Source organism: Pseudophryne corroboree, chromosome 1 (genome assembly GCF_028390025.1).
Source record: "Pseudophryne corroboree isolate aPseCor3 chromosome 1, aPseCor3.hap2, whole genome shotgun sequence".
NCBI lineage: Eukaryota > Metazoa > Chordata > Amphibia > Anura > Myobatrachidae > Pseudophryne > Pseudophryne corroboree.
The window spans coordinates 804,678,294-804,702,210 of record NC_086444.1 but is presented as its reverse complement, the minus strand read 5'-3'; the positions used below and the strand labels follow the sequence as shown (position 1 = coordinate 804,702,210).

Genomic DNA, 23,917 nt, shown 5'->3' with positions numbered 1-23,917 from the left:
CAGAATCTATCGCATTACAGGAATTGGTGCATATGCGGTACGTTGCCATAACTCCGGAAAACTGCATTTTCGAAAGTTTGGCCGCGTTACACTTCCTACATCTTGCCTATTGTCATTTAACCTTAATAGCAAAGGCAAGAAAAGGGGAGACTGAATTAAAGTGAGAAGGTTAATGACATACAGAATGGGTGGTGGGGGATTGTGGGTTGAATATGGAGTGAAATAAATTACAGGGAGAAATAATCTAGAGCAGGCAGGTAATAATGTATTACTGCCTAGGACCCAATGTTTACTGAGGGGGCCCATATAGCCAATTATGATGTTGACATTATAAAAAGTCAACATTATGACTACATCTGTGCCAATTGTATTCTATATATTTGTCATCATATCTCTAACTGTAATTTAGACATTTTTCTAAAAAAAACGCAGTGAGAAGAAAAACAGTTTTTAGGTAAATAGAAATTCCTCCTGTAACTAGAGAGGCTATTGTATGATATTTTACCTGTAGAATTCTGCCACATACAAAAAACTGGCATTGTATTAAGCAATACAATGAACTTGTAATACATCACTGGCATATCTATAATGGGTGCAGTGTGTTGGCTCCTGAGTCCATGGCGGGCCCACACCACACACACTGCACCCATTTTTTTAATCCTTACCCCTCCAGAGTCCCCCGCTGACATCAGCAGTTCTGCTAAATCACTGGGAAAATGGCGCAGTGCCCATTTTCATGGTGTTCTGCGCATGTGCAGTAAAGAAATCACTGGGAAAATGGCTACCTCGCCATTGTCCCGGAGATCTGCGCATGCGCAGTAGAGTCTGAGCCCTCTAGTGCTCACACTCTGAGCGCTGCTGGTAGAAAGGAGGGGACCCGAATGGAGGAGGCTGAACACGGGCCTCCACCTCTCTTATAGCGCCCTTGTAATGCATATTGTAAAAATTGTATGTATAATGACCTAAGTATGCGACCTTGAAATGTCTGCTTTGTGTGTTTGATGTTTTTAAAAACAAAAACATTTCTACAGTATATAATAGGATCAGGACTTAGTATGGCATATGGACCTTTAGCCTGGTTATATATCTTAGAACTGTGGGTCTAATTCAGCATGAGACGCATCTGCGATGCGTTTGCATGCTGAAGCTACTGTGCAGTGTGGGCACGTGCAGGAGCAGCACTGCGCGTGCGCACACAGTAAGATGCATTGATTGGAAGGCTGAGGCAATCGTGGGGCGGACGGGGCCTTGATGCGGCGCTGGGGGGGAGAAGGGGGGGTGCCATCCGGACAATGTAGGCATGTCTGGACTATTTGCGGCGGTAGGACGTGGAGGCTATGTGACGGCACATACAGTCGCTGCGACCCAAAACATGGCGGCCCGGCGACTGCCTTTCTCACCTAAGCTGCGGAGGCAGGGGGTTACCCTTAACATGCAAGCGCTTGCTGTGAGTCTTTCAACTGGGCCCAATGGTCCACATAACTGGAGAAACTAAAATGTATCTGGGGTATTTATTTAGCAAATTTGTTTACAGGTTGAGTATCCCTTATCCAAAATGCTTGGGACCAGAAGTATTTTGGATATTGGATTTTTCCATATTTTGGAATAATTGCATACCATAATGGGATATCATGGCAATGGGACCTAAGTCTAAGCACAGAATGTATTTATGTTTCATATACAACTTATACACACAGCCTGAAGGTCATTTTAGCCAATATTTTTAATAACTTTGTGAATTAAACAAAGTGTGTGTACATTCACACAAGTCATATGTTGTTTCACATACAACTAAAACACACAACCTGAAGGTCAATTAATACAATATTTTTTATAACTCTGTGTATTAAACAAAGTTTGTATACACTGAGCCATAAGAAAACAAAGGTTTCACTATCTCACTCTCACTCAAAAAATTCCGTATTTCGGAATATTTGGATATGGGATACTCAACCTGTATAAGATAATAGGATTTGTTCAATTAAAACTTTGTTTACACAGAAATAATTCACAGGACCTTCCAATACCATTTGATTAGCTAATGAACTGTTGTAGATCTAACACCACTTTTTTGAGAATTTACTATAGCTAGGTTTTTTAATACAGGATTTTTTATAACACTTACAAATACGTAAACTTGGTTAAAACTAGTGATGTGCACCGGACATTTTTCGGGTTTGTGTTTTGGTTTTGGATTCGGTTCCGCGGCCGTGTCTTGGATTCGGACGCGTTTTGGCAAAACCTCACCGAAAATTTTTTGTCGGATTCGGGTGTGTTTTGGATTCGGGTGTTTTTTACAAAAAACCCTAAAAAACAGCTTAAATCATAGAATTTGTGGGTCATTTTGATCCCATAGTTTTATTAACCTCAATAACCATAATTTCCACTCATTTCCTGTCTATTCTGAACACCTCACACCTCATCATCATCCTCCGATTCCTCACCCCTTTCACTGTGTACATCCCCCTCCTCACAGATTATTAATTCGTCCCCACTGGAATCCACCATCTCAGGTCCCTGTGTACTTTGTGGAGGCAATTGCTGCTGGTGAATGTCTCCACGGAGGAATTGATTATAATTAATTTTGATGAACATCATCTTCTCCACATTTTCTGGAAGTAACCTCGTACGCCGATTGCTGACAAGGTGAGCGGCTGCACTAAACACTCTTTCGGAGTACACACTGGAGGGAGGGCAGCTTAGGTAGAATAAAGCCAGTTTGTGCAAGGGCCTCCAAATTGCCTCTTTTTCCTGCCAGTATACGAACGGACTGTCTGACGTGCCTACTTGGATGCGGTCACTCATATAATCCTCCACCATTCTTTCAATGGTGAGAGAATCATATGAAGTGACAGTAGACGACATGTCAGTAATCGTTGGCAGGTCCTTCAGTCCGGACCAGATGTCAGCACTCGCTCCAGACTGCCCTGCATCACCGCCAGCGGGTGGGCTCGGAATTCTTAGCCTTTTCCTCGCACCCCCAGTTGCGGGAGAATGTGAAGGAGGAGATGTTGACGGGTCACGTTCCGCTTGACTTGACAATTTTCTCACCAGCAGGTCTTTGAACCTCTGCAGACTTGTGTCTGCCGGAAAGAGAGATACAACGTAGGTTTTAAATAGAGATGAGCGGGTTCGGTTTCTCTGAAACCGAACCCGCACGAACTTCATGTTTTTTTCACGGGTCCGAGCAGACTCGGATCCTCCCGCCTTGCTCGGTTAACCCGAGCGCGCCCGAACGTCATCATGACGCTGTCGGATTCTCGCGAGACTCGGATTCTATATAAGGAGCCACGCGTCGCCGCCATTTTCACACGTGCATTGAGATTGATAGGGAGAGGACGTGGCTGGCGTCCTCTCCATTAGAAATTAGATTAGAAGAGAGAGAGAGATTGTGCAGAGTCAGACAGAGTTTACCACAGTGACCAGTGCAGTTGTTGTTAGTTAACTTTTATTTATTTTAATATATATCCGTTCTCTGCTATATCCGTTCTCTGCCTGAAAAAAAACGATACACAGCAGCAGCCAGTCACACAGTGTGACTCAGTCTGTGTGCACTCAGCTCAGCCCAGTGTGCTGCACATCAATGTATAAAAGGCAAAGCTTATAATAATTGTGGGGGAGACTGGGGAGCACTGCAGGTTGTTATAGCAGGAGCCCCCAGGAGTACATAATATTATATTAATTTAAAATTAAACAGTGCACACTTTTGCTGCAGGAGTGCCACTGCCAGTGTGACTAGTGGTGACCAGTGCCTGACCACCAGTATAGTAGTATATTCATTGTTGTATGTATTGTATACTATCTCTTTATCAACCAGTCTATATTAGCAGCAGACACAGTACAGTGCGGTAGTTCACGGCTGTGGCTACCTCTGTGTCGGCAGTCGGAACTCGGCAGGCAGTCCGTCCATCCATAATTGTATTACAATATATACCACCTAACCGTGGTATTTTTTTTTCTTTCTTTATACCGTCATAGTGTCATACTAGTTGTTACGAGTATACTACTATCTCTTTATCAACCAGTGTACAGTGCGGTAGTTCACGGCTGTGGCTACCTCTGTGTCGGCAGTCGGCAGGCAGTCCGTCCATCCATAATTGTATTATTATTATAATATATACCACCTAACCGTGGTTTTTTTTCCATTCTTTATACCGTCGTCATAGTGTCATACTAGTTGTTACGAGTATACTACTATCTCTTTATCAACCAGTGTACAGTGCGGTAGTTCACGGCTGTGGCTACCTCTGTGTCGGCAGTCGGCAGGCAGTCCGTCCATCCATAATTGTATTATTATTATAATATATACCACCTAACCGTGGTTTTTTTTCCATTCTTTATACCGTCGTCATAGTGTCATACTAGTTGTTACGAGTATACTACTATCTCTTTATCAACCAGTGTACAGTGCGGTAGTTCACGGCTGTGGCTACCTCTGTGTCGGCAGTCGGCAGGCAGTCCGTCCATCCATAATTGTATTATTATTATAATATATACCACCTAACCGTGGTTTTTTTTCCATTCTTTATACCGTCGTCATAGTGTCATACTAGTTGTTACGAGTATACTACTATCTCTTTATCAACCAGTGTACAGTGCGGTAGTTCACGGCTGTGGCTACCTCTGTGTCGGCAGTCGGCAGGCAGTCCGTCCATCCATAATTGTATTATTATTATAATATATACCACCTAACCGTGGTTTTTTTTCCATTCTTTATACCGTCGTCATAGTGTCATACTAGTTGTTACGAGTATACTACTATCTCTTTATCAACCAGTGTACAGTGCGGTAGTTCACGGCTGTGGCTACCTCTGTGTCGGCAGTCGGCAGGCAGTCCGTCCATCCATAATTGTATTATTATTATAATATATACCACCTAACCGTGGTTTTTTTTCCATTCTTTATACCGTCGTCATAGTGTCATACTAGTTGTTACGAGTATACTACTATCTCTTTATCAACCAGTGTACAGTGCGGTAGTTCACGGCTGTGGCTACCTCTGTGTCGGCAGTCGGCAGGCAGTCCGTCCATCCATAATTGTATTATTATTATAATATATACCACCTAACCGTGGTTTTTTTTCCATTCTTTATACCGTCGTCATAGTGTCATACTAGTTGTTACGAGTATACTACTATCTCTTTATCAACCAGTGTACAGTGCGGTAGTTCACGGCAGTGGCTACCTCTGTGTCGGCAGTCGGCAGGCAGTCCGTCCATCCATAATTGTATTATTATTATAATATATACCACCTAACCGTGGTTTTTTTTCCATTCTTTATACCGTCGTCATAGTGTCATACTAGTTGTTACGAGTATACTACTATCTCTTTATCAACCAGTGTACAGTGCGGTAGTTCACGGCTGTGGCTACCTCTGTGTCGGCAGTCGGCAGGCAGTCCGTCCATCCATAATTGTATTATTATTATAATATATACCACCTAACCGTGGTTTTTTTTCCATTCTTTATACCGTCGTCATAGTGTCATACTAGTTGTTACGAGTATACTACTATCTCTTTATCAACCAGTGTACAGTGCGGTAGTTCACGGCTGTGGCTACCTCTGTGTCGGCAGTCGGCAGGCAGTCCGTCCATCCATAATTGTATTATTATTATAATATATACCACCTAACCGTGGTTTTTTTTCCATTCTTTATACCGTCGTCATAGTGTCATACTAGTTGTTACGAGTATACTACTATCTCTTTATCAACCAGTGTACAGTGCGGTAGTTCACGGCTGTGGCTACCTCTGTGTCGGCAGTCGGCAGGCAGTCCGTCCATCCATAATTGTATTATTATTATAATATATACCACCTAACCGTGGTTTTTTTATACCACCTAACCGTGGCAGTCCGTCCATAATTGTATACTAGTAAACTATCCAATCCATCCATCTCCATTGTTTACCTGAGGTGCCTTTTAGTTCTGCCTATAAAATATGGAGAACAAAAAAGTTGAGGTTCCAAAATTAGGGAAAGATCAAGATCCACTTCCACCTCGTGCTGAAGCTGCTGCCACTAGTCATGGCCGAGACGATGAAATGCCAGCAACGTCGTCTGCCAAGGCCGATGCCCAATGTCATAGTACAGAGCATGTCAAATCCAAAACACCAAATATCAGAAAAAAAAGGACTCCAAAACCTAAAATAAAATTGTCGGAGGAGAAGCGTAAACTTGCCAATATGCCATTTACCACACGGAGTGGCAAGGAACGGCTGAGGCCCTGGCCTATGTTCATGGCTAGTGGTTCAGCTTCACATGAGGATGGAAGCACTCAGCCTCTCGCTAGAAAACTGAAAAGACTCAAGCTGGCAAAAGCACCGCAAAGAACTGTGCGTTCTTTGAAATCCCAAATCCACAAGGAGAGTCCAATTGTGTCGTTTGCGATGCCTGACCTTCCCAACACTGGACGTGAAGAGCATGCGCCTTCCACTATTTGCATGCCCCCTGCAAGTGCTGGAAGGAGCACCCGCAGTCCAGTTCCTGATAGTCAGATTGAAGATGTCAGTGTTGAAGTACACCAGGATGAGGAGGATATGGGTGTTGCTGGCGCTGGGGAGGAAATTGACCAGGAGGATTCTGATGGTGAGGTGGTTTGTTTAAGTCAGGCACCCGGGGAGACACCTGTTGTCCGTGGGAGGAATATGGCCGTTGACATGCCAGGTGAAAATACCAAAAAAATCAGCTCTTCGGTGTGGAGGTATTTCACCAGAAATGCGGACAACAGGTGTCAAGCCGTGTGTTCCCTTTGTCAAGCTGTAATAAGTAGGGGTAAGGACGTTAACCACCTCGGAACATCCTCCCTTATACGTCACCTGCAGCGCATTCATAATAAGTCAGTGACAAGTTCAAAAACTTTGGGTGACAGCGGAAGCAGTCCACTGACCAGTAAATCCCTTCCTCTTGTAACCAAGCTCACGCAAACCACCCCACCAACTCCCTCAGTGTCAATTTCCTCCTTCCCCAGGAATGCCAATAGTCCTGCAGGCCATGTCACTGGCAAGTCTGACGAGTCCTTTCCTGCCTGGGATTCCTCCGATGCATCCTTGCGTGTAACGCCTACTGCTGCTGGCGCTGCTGTTGTTGCCGCTGGGAGTCGATGGTCATCCCAGAGGGGAAGTCGTAAGCCCACTTGTACTACTTCCAGTAAGCAATTGACTGTTCAACAGTCCTTTGCGAGGAAGATGAAATATCACAGCAGTCATCCTACTGCAAAGCGGATAACTGAGTCCTTGACAACTATGTTGGTGTTAGACGTGCGTCCGGTATCCGCCGTTAGTTCACAGGGAACTAGACAATTTATTGAGGCAGTGTGCCCCCGTTACCAAATACCATCTAGGTTCCACTTCTCTAGGCAGGCGATACCGAGAATGTACACGGACGTCAGAAAAAGACTCACCAGTGTCCTAAAAAATGCAGTTGTACCCAATGTCCACTTAACCACGGACATGTGGACAAGTGGAGCAGGGCAGGGTCAGGACTATATGACTGTGACAGCCCACTGGGTAGATGTATGGACTCCCGCCGCAAGAACAGCAGCGGCGGCACCAGTAGCAGCATCTCGCAAACGCCAACTCTTTCCTAGGCAGGCTACGCTTTGTATCACCGCTTTCCAGAATACGCACACAGCTGAAAACCTCTTACGGCAACTGAGGAAGATCATCGCGGAATGGCTTACCCCAATTGGACTCTCCTGTGGATTTGTGGCATCGGACAACGCCAGCAATATTGTGTGTGCATTAAATATGGGCAAATTCCAGCACGTCCCATGTTTTGCACATACCTTGAATTTGGTGGTGCAGAATTTTTTAAAAAACGACAGGGGCGTGCAAGAGATGCTGTCGGTGGCCAGAAAAATTGCGGGACACTTTCGGCGTACAGGCACCACGTACAGAAGACTGGAGCACCACCAAAAACTACTGAACCTGCCCTGCCATCATCTGAAGCAAGAAGTGGTAACGAGGTGGAATTCAACCCTCTATATGCTTCAGAGGTTGGAGGAGCAGCAAAAGGCCATTCAAGCCTATACAATTGAGCACGATATAGGAGATGGAATGCACCTGTCTCAAGTGCAGTGGAGAATGATTTCAACGTTGTGCAAGGTTCTGATGCCCTTTGAACTTGCCACACGTGAAGTCAGTTCAGACACTGCCAGCCTGAGTCAGGTCATTCCCCTCATCAGGCTTTTGCAGAAGAAGCTGGAGGCATTGAAGAAGGAGCTAACACGGAGCGATTCCGCTAGGCATGTGGGACTTGTGGATGCAGCCCTTAATTCGCTTAACAAGGATTCACGGGTGGTCAATCTGTTGAAATCAGAGCACTACATTTTGGCCACCGTGCTCGATCCTAGATTTAAAGCCTACCTTGGATCTCTCTTTCCGGCAGACACAGGTCTGCTGGGGTTGAAAGACCTGCTGGTGACAAAATTGTCAAGTCAAGCGGAACGCGACCTGTCAACATCTCCTCCTTCACATTCTCCCGCAACTGGGGGTGCGAGGAAATGGCTCAGAATTCCGAGCCCACCCGCTGGCGGTGATGCAGGGCAGTCTGGAGCGACTGCTGATGCTGACATCTGGTCCGGACTGAAGGACCTGACAACGATTACGGACATGTCGTCTACTGTCACTGCATATGATTCTCTCAACATTGATAGAATGGTGGAGGATTATATGAGTGACCGCATCCAAGTAGGCACGTCACACAGTCCGTACTTATACTGGCAGGAAAAAGAGGCAATTTGGAGGCCCTTGCACAAACTGGCTTTATTCTACCTAAGTTGCCCTCCCACAAGTGTGTACTCCGAAAGAGTGTTTAGTGCCGCCGCTCACCTTGTCAGCAATCGGCGTACGAGGTTACATCCAGAAAATGTGGAGAAGATGATGTTCATTAAAATGAATTATAATCAATTCCTCCGCGGAGACATTGACCAGCAGCAATTGCCTCCACAAAGTACACAGGGAGCTGAGATGGTGGATTCCAGTGGGGACGAATTGATAATCTGTGAGGAGGGGGATGTACACGGTGATATATCGGAGGGTGAAGATGAGGTGGACATCTTGCCTCTGTAGAGCCAGTTTGTGCAAGGAGAGATTAATTGCTTCTTTTTTGGGGGGGGTCCAAACCAACCCGTCATATCAGTCACAGTCGTGTGGCAGACCCTGTCACTGAAATGATGGGTTGGTTAAAGTGTGCATGTCCTGTTTTGTTTATACAACATAAGGGTGGGTGGGAGGGCCCAAGGATAATTCCATCTTGCACCTCTTTTTTCTTTTCTTTTTCTTTGCATCATGTGCTGATTGGGGAGGGTTTTTTGGAAGGGACATCCTGCGTGACACTGCAGTGCCACTCCTAGATGGGCCCGGTGTTTGTGTCGGCCACTAGGGTCGCTAATCTTACTCACACAGCTACCTCATTGCGCCTCTTTTTTTCTTTGCGTCATGTGCTGTTTGGGGAGGGTTTTTTGGAAGGGACATCCTGCGTGACACTGCAGTGCCACTCCTAGATGTGCCCGGTGTTTGTGTCGGCCACTAGGGTCGCTAATCTTACTCACACAGTCAGCTACCTCATTGCGCCTCTTTTTTTCTTTGCGTCATGTGCTGTTTGGGGAGGGTTTTTTGGAAGGGCCATCCTGCGTGACACTGCAGTGCCACTCCTAGATGGGCCCGGTGTTTGTGTCGGCCACTAGGGTCGCTAATCTTACTCACACAGCTACCTCATTGCGCCTCTTTTTTTCTTTGCGTCATGTGCTGTTTGGGGAGGGTTTTTTGGAAGGGCCATCCTGCGTGACACTGCAGTGCCACTCCTAGATGGGCCCGGTGTTTGTGTCGGCCACTAGGGTCGCTAATCCTACTCACACAGCTACCTCATTGCGCCTCTTTTTTTCTTTGCGTCATGTGCTGTTTGGGGAGGGTTTTTTGGAAGGGACATCCTGCGTGACACTGCAGTGCCACTCCTAGATGGGCCCGGTGTTTGTGTCGGCCACTAGGGTCGCTTATCTTACTCACACAGCGACCTCGGTGCAAATTTTAGGACTAAAAATAATATTGTGAGGTGTGATGTGTTCAGAATAGGCTGAAAATGAGTGTAAATTATGTTTTTTGAGGTTAATAATACTTTGGGATCAAAATTACCCCCAAATTCTATGATTTAAGCTGTTTTTTAGGGTTTTTTGAAAAAAACACCCGAATCCAAAACACACCCGAATCCGACAAAAATAATTCGGTGAGGTTTTGCCAAAACGCGTTCGAACCCAAAACACGGCCGCGGAACCGAACCCAAAACCAAAACACAAAACCCGAAAAATTTCAGGCGCTCATCTCTAGTTTTAAATCTAGGATCGAGCACGGTGGCCAAAATGTAGTGCTCTGATTTCAACAGATTGACCACCCGTGAATCCTGGTTAAGCGAATTAAGGGCTCCATCCACAAGTCCCACATGCCTAGCGGAATCGCTCTGTTTTAGCTCCTCCTTCAATGTCTCCAGCTTCTTCTGCAAAAGCCTGATGAGGGGAATGACCTGACTCAGGCTGGCAGTGTCTGAACTGACTTCACGTGTGGCAAGTTCAAAGGGTTGCAGAACCTTGCACAACGTTGAAATCATTCTCCACTGCGCTTGAGTCAGGTGCATTCCCCCTCCTTTGCCTATATCGTGGGCAGATGTATAGGCTTGAATGGCCTTTTGCTGCTCATCCATCCTCTGAAGCATACAGAGGGTTGAATTCCACCTCGTTACCACCTCTTGCTTCAGATGATGGCAGGGCAGGTTCAGGAATGTTTGGTGGTGCTCCAGTCTTCTGTACGCGGTGGCTGAATGCCAAAAGTGGCCCGCAATTCTTCGGGCCACCGACAGCATCTCTTGCACGCCCCTGTCGTTTTTTAAATAATTCTGCACCACCAAATTCAATGTATGTGCAAAACATGGGACGTGCTGGAATTTGTCCAGATGTAATGCACGCACAATATTGCTGGCGTTGTCCGATGTCACAAATCCCCAGGAGAGTCCAATTGGGGTAAGCCATTCTGCGATGATGTTCCTCAGTTTCCGTAAGAGGTTGTCAGCTGTGTGCCTTTTCTGGAAAGCGGTGATACAAAGCGTAGCCTGCCTAGGAATGAGTTGGCGTTTGCGAGATGCTGCTACTGGTGCCGCCGCTGCTGTTCTTGCTGCGGGAGGCAATACATCTACCCAGTGGGCTGTCACATTCATATAGTCCTGAGTCTGCCCTGCTCCACTTGTCCACATGTCCATGGTTAAGTTGACATTGGGTACAACTGCATTTTTTAGGACACTGGTGAGTCTTTTTCTGAGGTCTGTGTACATTTTCGGTATCGCCTGCCTAGAGAAATGGAACCTAGATGGTATTTGGTACCGGGGACACAGTACCTCAATCAAGTCTCTAGTTGGCTCTGAATTAACGGTGGATACCGGAACCACGTTTCTCACCGCCAAGGCTGCCAAGGCCTGAGTTATCTGCTTTGCAGCAGGATGACTGCTGTGATATTTCATCTTCCTCGCAAAGGACTGTTGGACAGTCAATTGCTTACTGGAAGTAGTACAAGTGGTCTTCCGACTTCCCCTCTGGGATGACGATCGACTCCCAGCAGCTACAACAGCAGCGCCAGCAGCAGTAGGCGTTACACTCAAGGATGCATCGGAGGAATCCCAGGCAGGAGAGGACTCGTCAGACTTGCCAGTGACATGGCCTGCAGGACTATTGGCTTTCCTGGGTAAGGAGGAAATTGACACTAAGGGAGTTGGTGGTGTGGTTTGTAGGAGCTTGGTTACGAGAGGAAGGGATTTAGTGGTCAGTGGACTGCTTCCGCTGTCACCCAAAGTTTTTGAACTTGTCACTGACTTATGATGAATGCGCTGCAGGTGACGTATAAGGGAGGATGTTCCGAGGTGGTTAACGTCCTTACCCCTACTTATTACAGCTTGACAAAGGCAACACACGGCTTGACACCTGTTGTCCGCATTTGTGTTGAAATAATTCCACACCGAAGAGCTGATTTTTTTTTTTGTATTTTGACCAGGCATGTTAATGGCCATATTCGTCCCACGGACAACAGGTGTCTCCCCGGGTGCCTGACTTAAACAAACCACCTCACCATCAGAATCCTCCTTGTCAATTTCCTCCCCAGCGCCAGCAACACCCATATCCTCATCCTGGTGTACTTCAACAGTGACATCTTCAATTTGACTATCAGGAACTGGACTGCGGGTGCTCCTTCCAGCACTTGCAGGGGGCGTGCAAATGGTGGAAGGCGCAAGCTCTTCCTGTCCAGTGTTGGGAAGGTCAGGCATCGCAACCGACACAATTGGACTCTCCTTGGGGATTTGTGATTTAGAAGAACGCACAGTTCTTTGCTGTGCTTTTGCCAGCTTAAGTCTTTTCATTTTTCTAGCGAGAGGATGAGTGCTTCCATCCTCATGTGAAGCTGAACCACTAGCCATGAACATAGGCCAGGGCCTCAGCCGTTCCTTGCCACTCCGTGTCGTAAATGGCATATTGGCAAGCTTACGCTTCTCCTCAGACGCTTTTAATTTTGATTTTTGGGTCATTTCACTGAACTTTTTATTTTTGGATTTTACATGCTCTCTACTATGACATTGGGCATCGGCCTTGGCAGACGACGTTGATGGCATTTCATCGTCTCGGCCATGACTAGTGGCAGCAGCTTCAGCACGAGGTGGAAGTGGATCTTGATCTTTCCCTATTTTAACCTCCACATTTTTATTCTCCATTTTTTAATGTGTGGAATTATATGCCAGTAACTATCAATAGCAATGGCCTACTACTATATATACTGCGCACAACTGAAATGCACCACAGGTATGGATGGATAGTATACTTGATGACACAGAGGTAGGTAGAGCAGTGGCCTTCCGTACCGTCATGCTATATATACTGGTGGTCACTGTCAGCAATCTGCAAAACTAAAATGCACCACAGGTATAGAATGTAGATGGATAGTATACTTAATGACGACACAGAGGTAGGTACAGCAGTGGCCTTCCGTACCGTACTGCTATATATAGTATACTGGTGGTCACTGTGTCAGCAAACTGCAAAACTAAAATGCACCACAGGTATAGAATGTAGATGGATAGTATACTTAATGACGACACAGAGGTAGGTACAGCAGTGGCCTTCCGTACTGCTATATATAGTATACTGGTGGTCACTGTGTCAGCAAACTGCAAAACTAAAATGCACCACAGGTATAGAATGTAGATGGATAGTATACTTAATGACGACACAGAGGTAGGTACAGCAGTGGCCTTCCGTACTGCTATATATAGTATACTGGTGGTCACTGTGTCAGCAAACTGCAAAACTAAAATGCACCACAGGTATAGAATGTAGATGGATAGTATACTTAATGACGACACAGAGGTAGGTACAGCAGTGGCCTTCCGTACCGTACTGCTATATATAGTATACTGGTGGTCACTGTGTCAGCAAACTGCAAAACTAAAATGCACCACAGGTATAGAATGTAGATGGATAGTATACTTAATGACGACACAGAGGTAGGTACAGCAGTGGCCTTCCGTACCGTACTGCTATATATACTGGTGGTCACTGTGTCAGCAAACTGCACAACTGAAATGCACCACAGGTATAGAATCTAGATGGATAGTATACTTAATGACGACACAGAGGTAGGTACAGCAGTGGCCTACTGTACCGTAATGCTATATATTATATACTGGTGGTCACTGGTCAGCAAAACTCTGCACTGTACTCCTCCTATATAATATTATACTGGTGGTCCCCAGTCCCCACAATAAAGCAGCACACTGAGCACAGATATGGAGTGTTTTTCAGGCAGACAACGTATACTGGTGGTCACTGTCAGCAAAACTCTGCACTGTACTCCTGCTATATAATACAGCTGCTCCCCAGTCCCCACAATTAAGCAGTGTGAGCACAGATATATGCAGCACACTGAGCACAGATATGGAGCGTTTTTTTCAGGCAGAGAACGGATAACTGGTGGTCACTGATCAGCAAAACTCTGCACTATACTCCTTCTATATTATACAGCTGCTCCCCAGCCCTCCCCACAATTAAGCAATAGTGCACAATCAAGTTCAACAATAACGGAGAGGAAGCCAGCCACGTCCTCTCCCTAACATTTCCAATGCACGAGTGAAAATGGCGGCGACGCGCGGCTGCTTATATAGAATCCGAAGCTTGCGAGAATCCGACAGCGGGATGATGACGTTCGGGCGCGCTCGGGTTAACCGAGCCATACGGGAGAATCCGAGTATGCCTCGGACCCGTGTAAAATGGGTGAAGTTCGGGGGGGTTCGGTTTCCGAGAAACCGAACCCGCTCATCACTAGTTAAAACCCACTCGTGTGGCTGTAACTAGGCATAAATTTCAAGTTGCCATGGCTTTTTAGAGCCACCAGTAAATCATCATGATTCCATAGTTTGACAGACACCTTGGCTCTTAATACAGGCTCTGGTGAGCCTTGGAAATGATCGAGCACCCGCCCGTTATTCCACCTCCAACCAAAGGTGCAGTCGGCCAGTGCTGCGAGCTGTGCACCCTTCTCAGTCCTGGACAGCCTTACAATTATGGCCTCTTTTCACCATTCACTGCTATATTTGCTTATGATTAGTATGTTCATAACCTCTGCACTCCTGTCCCTTGATCAACCCTGAGTAGAGCTTAATGTAGTGTGTTGCCACCAGTAGTGACACCTACAGAATTGTACTGCTTTACAGTTATCAGCAGCTTAATACAGACACTAGGAGCATAGTAAGTACAGCCTCTAGCTTTCTACATAAAGGGCTCTGGATTTTGCCCCTGCTCCCTAATGTCATAATTGCATCTTGAACTTGTGAGAACCTATTCAATATCCATCAATTTCTAAACTCTAATACTAAAACTTCGGACCCCAAACAGTTCATGTTTTCCATGTCACATGTGGATCTTTAAAATGTGACTGTTGATGGCTCACCTGTACACCTTCTGGCTGATCTGGTAAACGTGAACTGTTTGTGGTTCTGAGGACCGAGTTTGAAAACCACTGCTATATGTCATTCTAATATGAATTGTAATGATAAATCATATATATTGTATAATGTGTACCCCCAATCTGTCTTTCCTGGCCGTTGTTCATTGAATCGTCCCATTAGATACGCTGTACATCCAATGGGATAATTCCTTGGCCATCTCGGTGTAGTTACATGCAGCATGTAACGATACAACATGCCATTGTGATGCAGCAGATTTTTTTTGTGTATTTGGTGAATGCTATGTATTGTTATAGTGCTGTGTCACTGGGTCGCACCGACTGAAGTTGTGTACCCAGGTTTAGGGGTCCTGAGAACTGGAGTTGACAAACACTGTCCTACATCATGTACTTCTTGCCACCTCCTTAAAGCTGGACATACTCTTTACAAAATATTGGCCAATTCTTGCAATCTGCAATGGCGTGCAACAACCATTGTATAGTGTGTACCTCTAAATCATTTTTTGATTGTGCAATCGCATCTTCCCATCTTATGTGCTTCACTTCAGATGGGACAATGCAACGTACAATGCGATAACATTAATCCTGTAACTGTAACCATATATTGTGTCAAAGTACGGCGGATTGTGCAGTGTATATACAGATGCAATATATTGTTACATCGTACTGGACCATCGCTGGGTCATTTAAGTGAGTACCCGATTTTGCTCTCAGTTTCCGGGGACTGCTCTGCCCTTTTGAACATTGGAGATGAGTGTCTAAGTTTCTTTATGCATTGGTGGAAGTAGCCAATAACACCTGTGTACCTAAATACTACATACGTACATACTTTGTAATGGGAATCCTTGTGAGACTTGTTGTGGTCACCCCAATAAAGCAAAGTGGGATCACCCATGTCCCCCATGTTGTTTCGTTTAGTGCTGCACCATTCAACTCTATCAGGCTGCTAGATGAACTTTATGTGACCCTTGCCTCCTAGCCACTACTGAGCATGTGCAGGATGATCTGGCAGGGTACCTGAGCTGGCCAGCAACAGAAGTACCCAGTAAAATTCCCCCAGGCTAATAGGAGGCACAGGTCACCAGGCAGAGGAGTCCATGGGCTGACTATCTCCAAGGGACTGGGACCAGTGAGACACTAGAGTCCAGCAGGGCCATCTTAACAGCAGTGTAGGCCCCTGGGCAAAGCAATGCGCTGGGGCCCCTACGCATTCTCCAGCGGCAGCTTTAATTTCCTGCTAATTACTCCTGTACTGCACAGATGGTGAGAGATGAGGCGGGAGGAAGAATACTAAACTGTAGAAGGGGCATTGGGCTGAATGAAGAAGCCCCGGTACATGGCTTCCATGGTAGTAGGGGGTGTTTAATACCTAGGAGAGGGGTGAATACTGGAGGGAGGGCAGCTTGATTGACTGCAGATATCGCCAGTTCCTGGAAATAGAGTTCTTGGCTTTTAATTGGATAAAAGCTAGAGAGTCCCATCTTTCAGGAGACACTGGGACTTGGGGATCAGAGTTCAGGAGCCAGAGCAATATACTGACAAAAATATAGAAATGAATACCAGGCGTGTGGAACTGGAGCGGGGACCAGCTGCTGAAAGGTTGATAATGCTGGTTCTGAGCATAGTAGAGACAAGCTGCCAGTGTCCACCGAAGGGGAGAATCCCAGCTATTGGAATATACCCTAAGAAAAACTCTTTTTAGTAGAATCTGCAATCCTTGCTGAATAACCCCCTTTATTTGCTAAGAACTAAACTTGCAGAGGACTTCATGATAAACCACGTTTACTTTCACGATTTCTCACTCTAATGCTGGTCTGAACAAGCCATGTTAATTTTTTTTCATAGCTCATACAGTTAAAAAAAATTGTCACTGTGTTGCATATGCAAAGTCAAAAACCCTTCTGGAGGGGAAGTGAAAGTGTTATATTTTGTTGTCACTGTATGTTATATATTAATTGTTTCGTCTTACAATAAAATGGAGTTTGATCTTTTGTTTTGTGTGGTCATTGTGTCTGAGAAGGAAATCTCACAAACAGGCCTGCCTCTCTGATCTTACCTGAAGCTGGTGCTTGTAAGCACCCTACAATCCGTTTCATATTCGGGCACTGACTTACCTTATACTTACCTTATTTATCCAATACAAATTGTAAAAGATAGTAAAAATTATCCTAAAAAGGGGACTTGGAAAATGTCTACTACTGCGCATTGCTTAGGTTTTTTATATTTCCTGATACACTCTATTTGAACCGCCATGGTTGATACTCTTCAGCCCTCTTCTCCAGGTTTGGTATACAATGGGAGTGCAATAAGTTTCCGGATGCACAAAAAGTATTTTATTTACAAAGTGAAAATTAAATTTTTTTAGAAGTATTTGCCAGAGGAGTCTATGCAAAGTTGCATGCACTCAAACCACTGGGTGAAATAGCTGGACCAGTCCTAAGCAGGTACTGTATGTCTTCTATATGCTGGATGAAGGTCTACACTGCCGCTTCTGCAGACTCCAAATGAATCTCATGCATTTTGCGCAAATTTGTGGGAACACATAGAAATCACAAAGGGGCCAGGTCTGGACAGTACAGTGGATGGCCAAGCTACTGGATGTGTTCATGGGCAAGAAAATCCACCACTTTCCTGGACTTGTGGGCAGGTGCACTGTCGTGATGGAGAAGGGCACCACAAATGCGAGTTCTTGGACGGTGCCTGGAAATGGCTACCAGCACTTGTGGCAGGCATTGGTTGGCGTACACTGCTGCACGAGAGATACAGTAGCTACATGTCCATTCTTGGCAACAAAAAACATAATCTGCTTGGCCGTTGGAACTTCTGTGGCAGCGCACCTCTAACTGGGGTCCACTGGGCTGACTGTTGTTTGGTCTCAGGGCTGAAACTCTAGATCCATGATTCATCGCCACTGATGATCTCCCAGACAGCGTCTGAGCAACCGCCATGAAACCTTGGCAGCACGTTGCTCTACCAAGTCATCCGAGCCTTCTTCTAGCTTGCTCAGCCAAGTTTTTTTGTGGAATATAAAGCAGATAGATCCCAAAGAGATGCCTATCTCCTTTTCTAACTCGGCCATGGTCACCCTGGTGCCCATCTCAACTATGGCCCTCACAGCAGCAACGCTGTCCTCAGTCAGCAGCACTCCCCATCTTCAAGGGACTGTCTCCCATGCAGAAATTCTGCAAAACCACTCAAACATGTTCGGGTCGGTGCTTCATCCCCAAAAGTAGCTTGCAGTTTTACAAATACTCTCTTGCTGTCGCAGACCACTCTTGCAGTCATAGAAGATTATGGCTCTCCAGTGGCCTTTGTTCTGCTCCATAACGAGCTTGTGAAGGAAGTGAACATGCTTACTTCTTCAGCGTTATATATGGTCCTGTGCCTTGACATTTCACAAGAACCAGACAGGCAGACTGTGTCTACTCTACCGATGCACTGCACATCAAGAAACATCCATAGTAGGTTGACAGTGACCATTTCGACATGTCTATAATGCCGACATTCAGCATGTCGACACTGATGAAATGTCCACAATACAGTTTAGAGGTATGCCTAACAGTAATGCTACCCCCTAATGTTAACCTTAATCTAATGTTGACATTTTGTCTTTATTTTCCATGTTGGATGTCAACATTTTAACCATGTTGACATGATAGCTGTAGACATTTTAGCATTACCAATCTAAATACAATTAGTGTCGACATTATGATTGCATACCCTGTTGACCTGCCAATTTAACTGCATCAGAAACGTTGTCACTTGTCGTGGGTTGAACTTGTAGTTCTGCTGTACCTGACCATCCGACTACCAAACAAGATCTACCCTCTAAAAAGGATTTTGAAGTACTATTGCAAGAAACAGTACATACTGCAGTAGCTAACATTCATGCAGATGTTTTGAGTCTTGATACCAAGCTCTTGGTCCTAGATGATCACAGAAAACCTATTGTTGACTACCATATCTGAACAGAATCAATGACCTAGGCTGGGGGAATAACTTGCAGATCAGGGGTTTAGTAGAAGACATCCGCACCCAAGGTTGCATTGCCACCTTAAATAAAATCTGTAATAATATCCTACAGCAAGACCCTACTAAATCCATTGTCTTTAATAGATTGCACATGTAATATCATCTGCAAGTTTCATTATGTGGCCCAAAATAAAGAGATGCTCAACCATGTGAAGTGCCAGGAGGGTGTGGATTTTGCAGTTGCAAGATCCACACATATATGTAGGGCTATAATTTGAGTCTCCAGGTGCTCAAGAATGGAACCTTGCATATAAATACCAGATGATCTCCACTCCGTCCAAGAGATGTTGATCACTCTTCAAGAATGGCTAGGATCCACACAAGCCATTTCCCTTCAGCATTTCTGACAGCTGTGAGGAGAGTAGAAGTGGGTAAGAAACCCATCTGATCCCTGAAAAGAGGACAACACTCCCGTTTATGCGCACATTACCTGATCGTTTGTCCCTGGGATTTTGGATTGCTTGTCCTTCCCCTGTTTGTTCCTTGTCCTTCTGTTTTCGGCTCCATTCTGTTGCCTACTTATTCATCTGCATTAATAGACCCGTGTTGTTTATCCCACATAGGGGATATTCAATTAGTGGTGAAATCGTGACAATTACCATGATTGCCATTTTTGCAGCGCAAACTGACTTTTCGTGGGTATAGGCACTCCCGCGATTCACCCTATTCAGATGCAAATTAGGGAAAACAGCATTGCCGCGAATTGTTGCCAAAAGTGAAAAGTGAAAAATTTGTAAATCTGTCCGTACCCCCAAAAAAGCTAAACTAAGATCGGATAACAGTATAATAGTTTGTTATTGGTTATAATAAACGTATTTCTGGTACTTACATTAGGTCAAATGGCTGTTATATTCATTTTTTTTTAAATGTAAAACAATTATAGAAAGCTATTTTTTTCAGCAAAATAAGTGCTAACATTAAACTTGGGGTACAGAAAAATTGGTTATTTTAGAGGACTTTTAAAAAACAAACTGGAAACAGACTAATTACTCCCATCTGCAAGTCTAAAAACACTTGTCCCAGTCATAAAGCATCCCAATATACCTGTCCCATACCTTGTACCCCAATTTCCATCATTTTTCACTTTTTTCACCCCAAAGATGACATGTCATTATTGTCCAATTAAGAAAAAAAAGAAAAAAACTTCTAAGTGTCTAACTAGTCATTCGGGTGGTTGTCCCTGGGGTTCAGAACCAAATCCCAACATTTTTTACTTAAAATAAGGATTTTCCTCAGGTTTATCACCTGCTCAGAGTTGGTAAATTTAAATTTGCGGTAAAATTACAGCGAAAACATTTTTGCAGACAATTGAATAGGCGTTTGGCAAATTTACCACAATTTGCGGTAATTTTGCCTCTTTTTACCGAAAAAAATGCGTTTATGCTACTACTTGAATTTCCCCCATAGCATGTATACTGCCTGGACATTATAGTTATCCAGATTACATTGTTCTATAGGAGTAGTTTAGTGTTTACTCCCATTTTCCCCTGGCAGGCTCCAGGTTTTGGCTACTTGACCCCTCCACCCCACAATTGCACAGGGAAAATCTCCAGTGGCCCACACTCCCAGTGGCCCCACTGCCCCCACTCCCTCCTCCAAGGTTCAATAACTTGGAGGAACAGGATCATGGATAAACTTGGGAGGATAGTTTATTTCTGTGGAAAGATTAGCCCTCGTGACATTCGTGGGTGGTCCTGACATACCCCTTTCCCCTCTTCTATAGGGGTTCTCTGTTCTTCACATGTCCTATCTAATGGCTGGCCAAGTGCCTCTGTGATGGCTGGCTACACTTCCTCTGGTGGCTGCCCCAGTTTGACACTGCACCGCCCTTCCCTTTTTTCCCATAATTTAATTTCTCTTTCACCCCTGAAGTCCTATCAATGACCCATAGCTGCAATGTTTGCATAGCTCTCTTACAATACCTTACCCTGTCCTCTTCCCTCCCACTTCCACTGCTTACCTCCACCTTCATCATGCAATTAGGGGCTGTTCACTAGAGTCTCAAAATGTTGGTTGGCCTAACATTATTCATCAATCATTTAAAATGTCATGCTGGACATCAGGGCCGCCATAAAGGAGGTGCTGCGGGTACTGGCATCCCGGGCCCGGATAGACAGGGGGTCCGAGATCAGACTGTGGACCAGCAGCAGCGTGAAGACAGCGCTGCTGCGGCAGTGGCATTTTGAATTTTCCACTGTCTGCGAGGAGATTGTGGTCCAGCAGCCTGTCAAACATGAAGACAGCGCTGCGGCATTTCAAAATTCCGGCTGCCCGCGAGCCAATCGTAACTCGCTGCCTGGCAGCCAATCAGAAGCAGCTGCATTAGCTGCTCCTGATTGGCTGTCGGTCAGCGAGCTGCAATTGGCTTGCAGACAGCAGGAACTTTTAAATGCCGCAGCGCTGTCTTCATGGTAGATGCTAGAATCAAGTGGGCTAAGGGACCTTTTCCGTAAGGGGGAGGAGTTACGACGCAAGGGGGAGGAGCTAGGCCAGCGGGATAGTTCCTCTACTATCCACGCCACCAACTATTACCTTTAGTAATTAGGTGGTGAGCGAAGCGAGCCACCGTGCCCGAAGCGTGGCGAGCGAAGCGAGCCCGCGAGGGTACTTTTCGGGTACCCTGTTCGTCCGTAGCTCCTCCCCCTGGTGATGTAGCCCCTCCCCTCAATACGTCACAAGGTCCCTTCAGCCACTCCGATATAGAACCAACCCTGTCTTCATGCTTGGCAGGCAGACTGCCTGACCACAATCTATTGCTGGGACCACCTGTCTGCGGGCGAAAGGGTGCTCTAGGAGGCAGCAGAAGCAGTAACAGTGGTGGCCACCTCCCACCATCATCCATCAACATATCCAAGGTACGTGCATGAGAATTTTGTGCCCTGTGCCTTCCCCACTAAAGTCCAGCCATCTATTTAATGTATCACCACCCAAGTCCATTATGCCCTGCCCTGTGCCCCCCATTAAGATCCAGTTCTCTCTGCCCTGTGCCCTCATCCAAGGTCTAGCCTCCCCTGCCCTGTGCCCCTCCAATAAGGTCCAGCCATCCCTGTTCTATGTCCCCCATTAAGGTCCAGCCATCCCAGTTCTGTGTCCCCCATTAAGGTCCAGCCTTCTCATTCTTATGCCCCCCCCCCCTTCCCCCAACCAAGGTACAGCCTCTCCTGCCCTGCACACCTTCTTTTGGTCCGGCCTTCCCTGCCCTGTGCCATCCCCCACAATGTCTATCATCCCTGTGCCCCCAATAGGTTCAGACCTCCCGTCCCTGCATCCCCCTTTGGTCCTGTCTTCCCTGTCCGGTTTCAGTCCTCCCGTATCCATGCATCACTGATCTCTCATATATTGCCCCCACCACAAGCCTTTACCCTGTGCCTTTCACAAATCACTTTTCCTCTTGCCCTGCCCCTCATCCTGCCTCACCACTATATATTTATTATGGACCCCCACCCCCACATCCCAAACTTAAAAGAAATAAACAAATAAAATTGGTTTACACACTAATTGATGCCATACGCCCGCTGTAGCTCCACCCACCATTTCTAGGGGGGGTACCTTCCTATTTACTCAGTCCCGGGCCCCACAGTTTCTGATGGCAGCCCTGCTGGACATTATTATCAGTGAGCCTGATCTTCTATATTTTTGTGCCTCATGCATGTTGTGTTTGTTTTATTTGTATTTCACAATGTTTGCATCAATACTGTGCTTTTCTATGTTCCGCGTCTTGTTTAAAATGTAAAACAAATAAAAATAAACATTTTTAATGTTGACAATTTCCCTCAATAAACCATTGCATTAAAAAAGTAAAATTGATAATACAAGACTATATTTTTCTTATGCTCTGATTTTATCATTTTTCTCCAAGCAAGGATGCACCCATGTGTAAGTGCATGGAGACAGCAGTTTTATTAATAATGCATACAGAATTTGGCTGTAGAGTGGGCAGTTTAGGGCAGTCCGTGGGCAAACATAAGTAGGCAGGTTTAGTGCTCTAGATGCTGAATGGTAGGATGGGATGTATGTCTATGCTCACCACTGAGAGCAGATGCCACGCACACTTGCCACTAGTATGCAAAGTATTTGAAATGTGTTTCCCGGGAAAGGTCAGTTATGGAGGGCCACACGTCTGTCTTGTGTACACTGCTACTGCTTGTCCCATATGTTGAATGATGTGGAAGTATGGATGTATGTAACGTATGTACTGGGTTAGCGAAGAGAATAGTTTACAATTAATTTACTTTTGAAAAGTTCTGTGCATCATTCATTCATCAGTGTCACTTGTAAACTTATTTGATATCTTTTACTATTCTATATGTAACTAACATATTGTCATTATTTTAAAGCATTTATTGTCATTATCACCGTATTATCTCTTACAGTATCAATTTAAAAAGGCCATGCAGGTCGCTGTAGCAAGCTTTTCACCAGCGTTCAGGACATAATAGTTATACCATACCATAATAATGGTGGAAGTGATACTTACGGGAAGTCCTATGAAGAGACAAAAAAGAAAACAAGAAAAGAGAAATGTTAGCAACATGAAACAAGGTAATCAAATACAATATGCATTATGTCATTGTGCAAGAGGGTAATATATATATATATATATATATATATATCCAAAAGCCTGCACTCCAATGTCAAAATTATACCTGCCATGGTGCCCTCTCAGATAATTCTTGCCCATAACACAGCAGTGACTGAAAGGCGGCGTTCACGGGTCTTCATGCAGTCCTGTGATTCTTTTTGTAAGAAGACCCGTGAACGCCGCCTTTTATTCACTGCTGTATATATATATATATATATATATACCACCAAAACAATATCGTTGGCTGCATGATGGGTGACTTTTTGAAACCCTTGCATTATTGAGGAATTGGTGACTATTCTTATACCCTTATTA

General features: G+C 45.2%; 1 protein-coding gene across 1 annotated transcript in view; it reads right to left on the bottom strand.

Annotated features, from left to right (window-relative positions):
* The window catches only part of LOC135049880 (collagen alpha-1(XXV) chain-like), a 267,395-nt gene extending 243,722 nt beyond the window's left edge, over window positions 1–23,673 (bottom strand). The window contains exons 1-2 of the mRNA XM_063955838.1: window positions 23,667–23,673; window positions 23,498–23,505 (exon numbers count right to left, since the gene is read on the bottom strand). Of these exons, the coding sequence (XP_063811908.1) occupies window positions 23,498–23,505; window positions 23,667–23,673 (15 nt within the window). The remainder of the gene's footprint in view (window positions 1–23,497; window positions 23,506–23,666) is intronic.
* Between the last annotated feature and the right edge of the window lie 244 nt (window positions 23,674–23,917).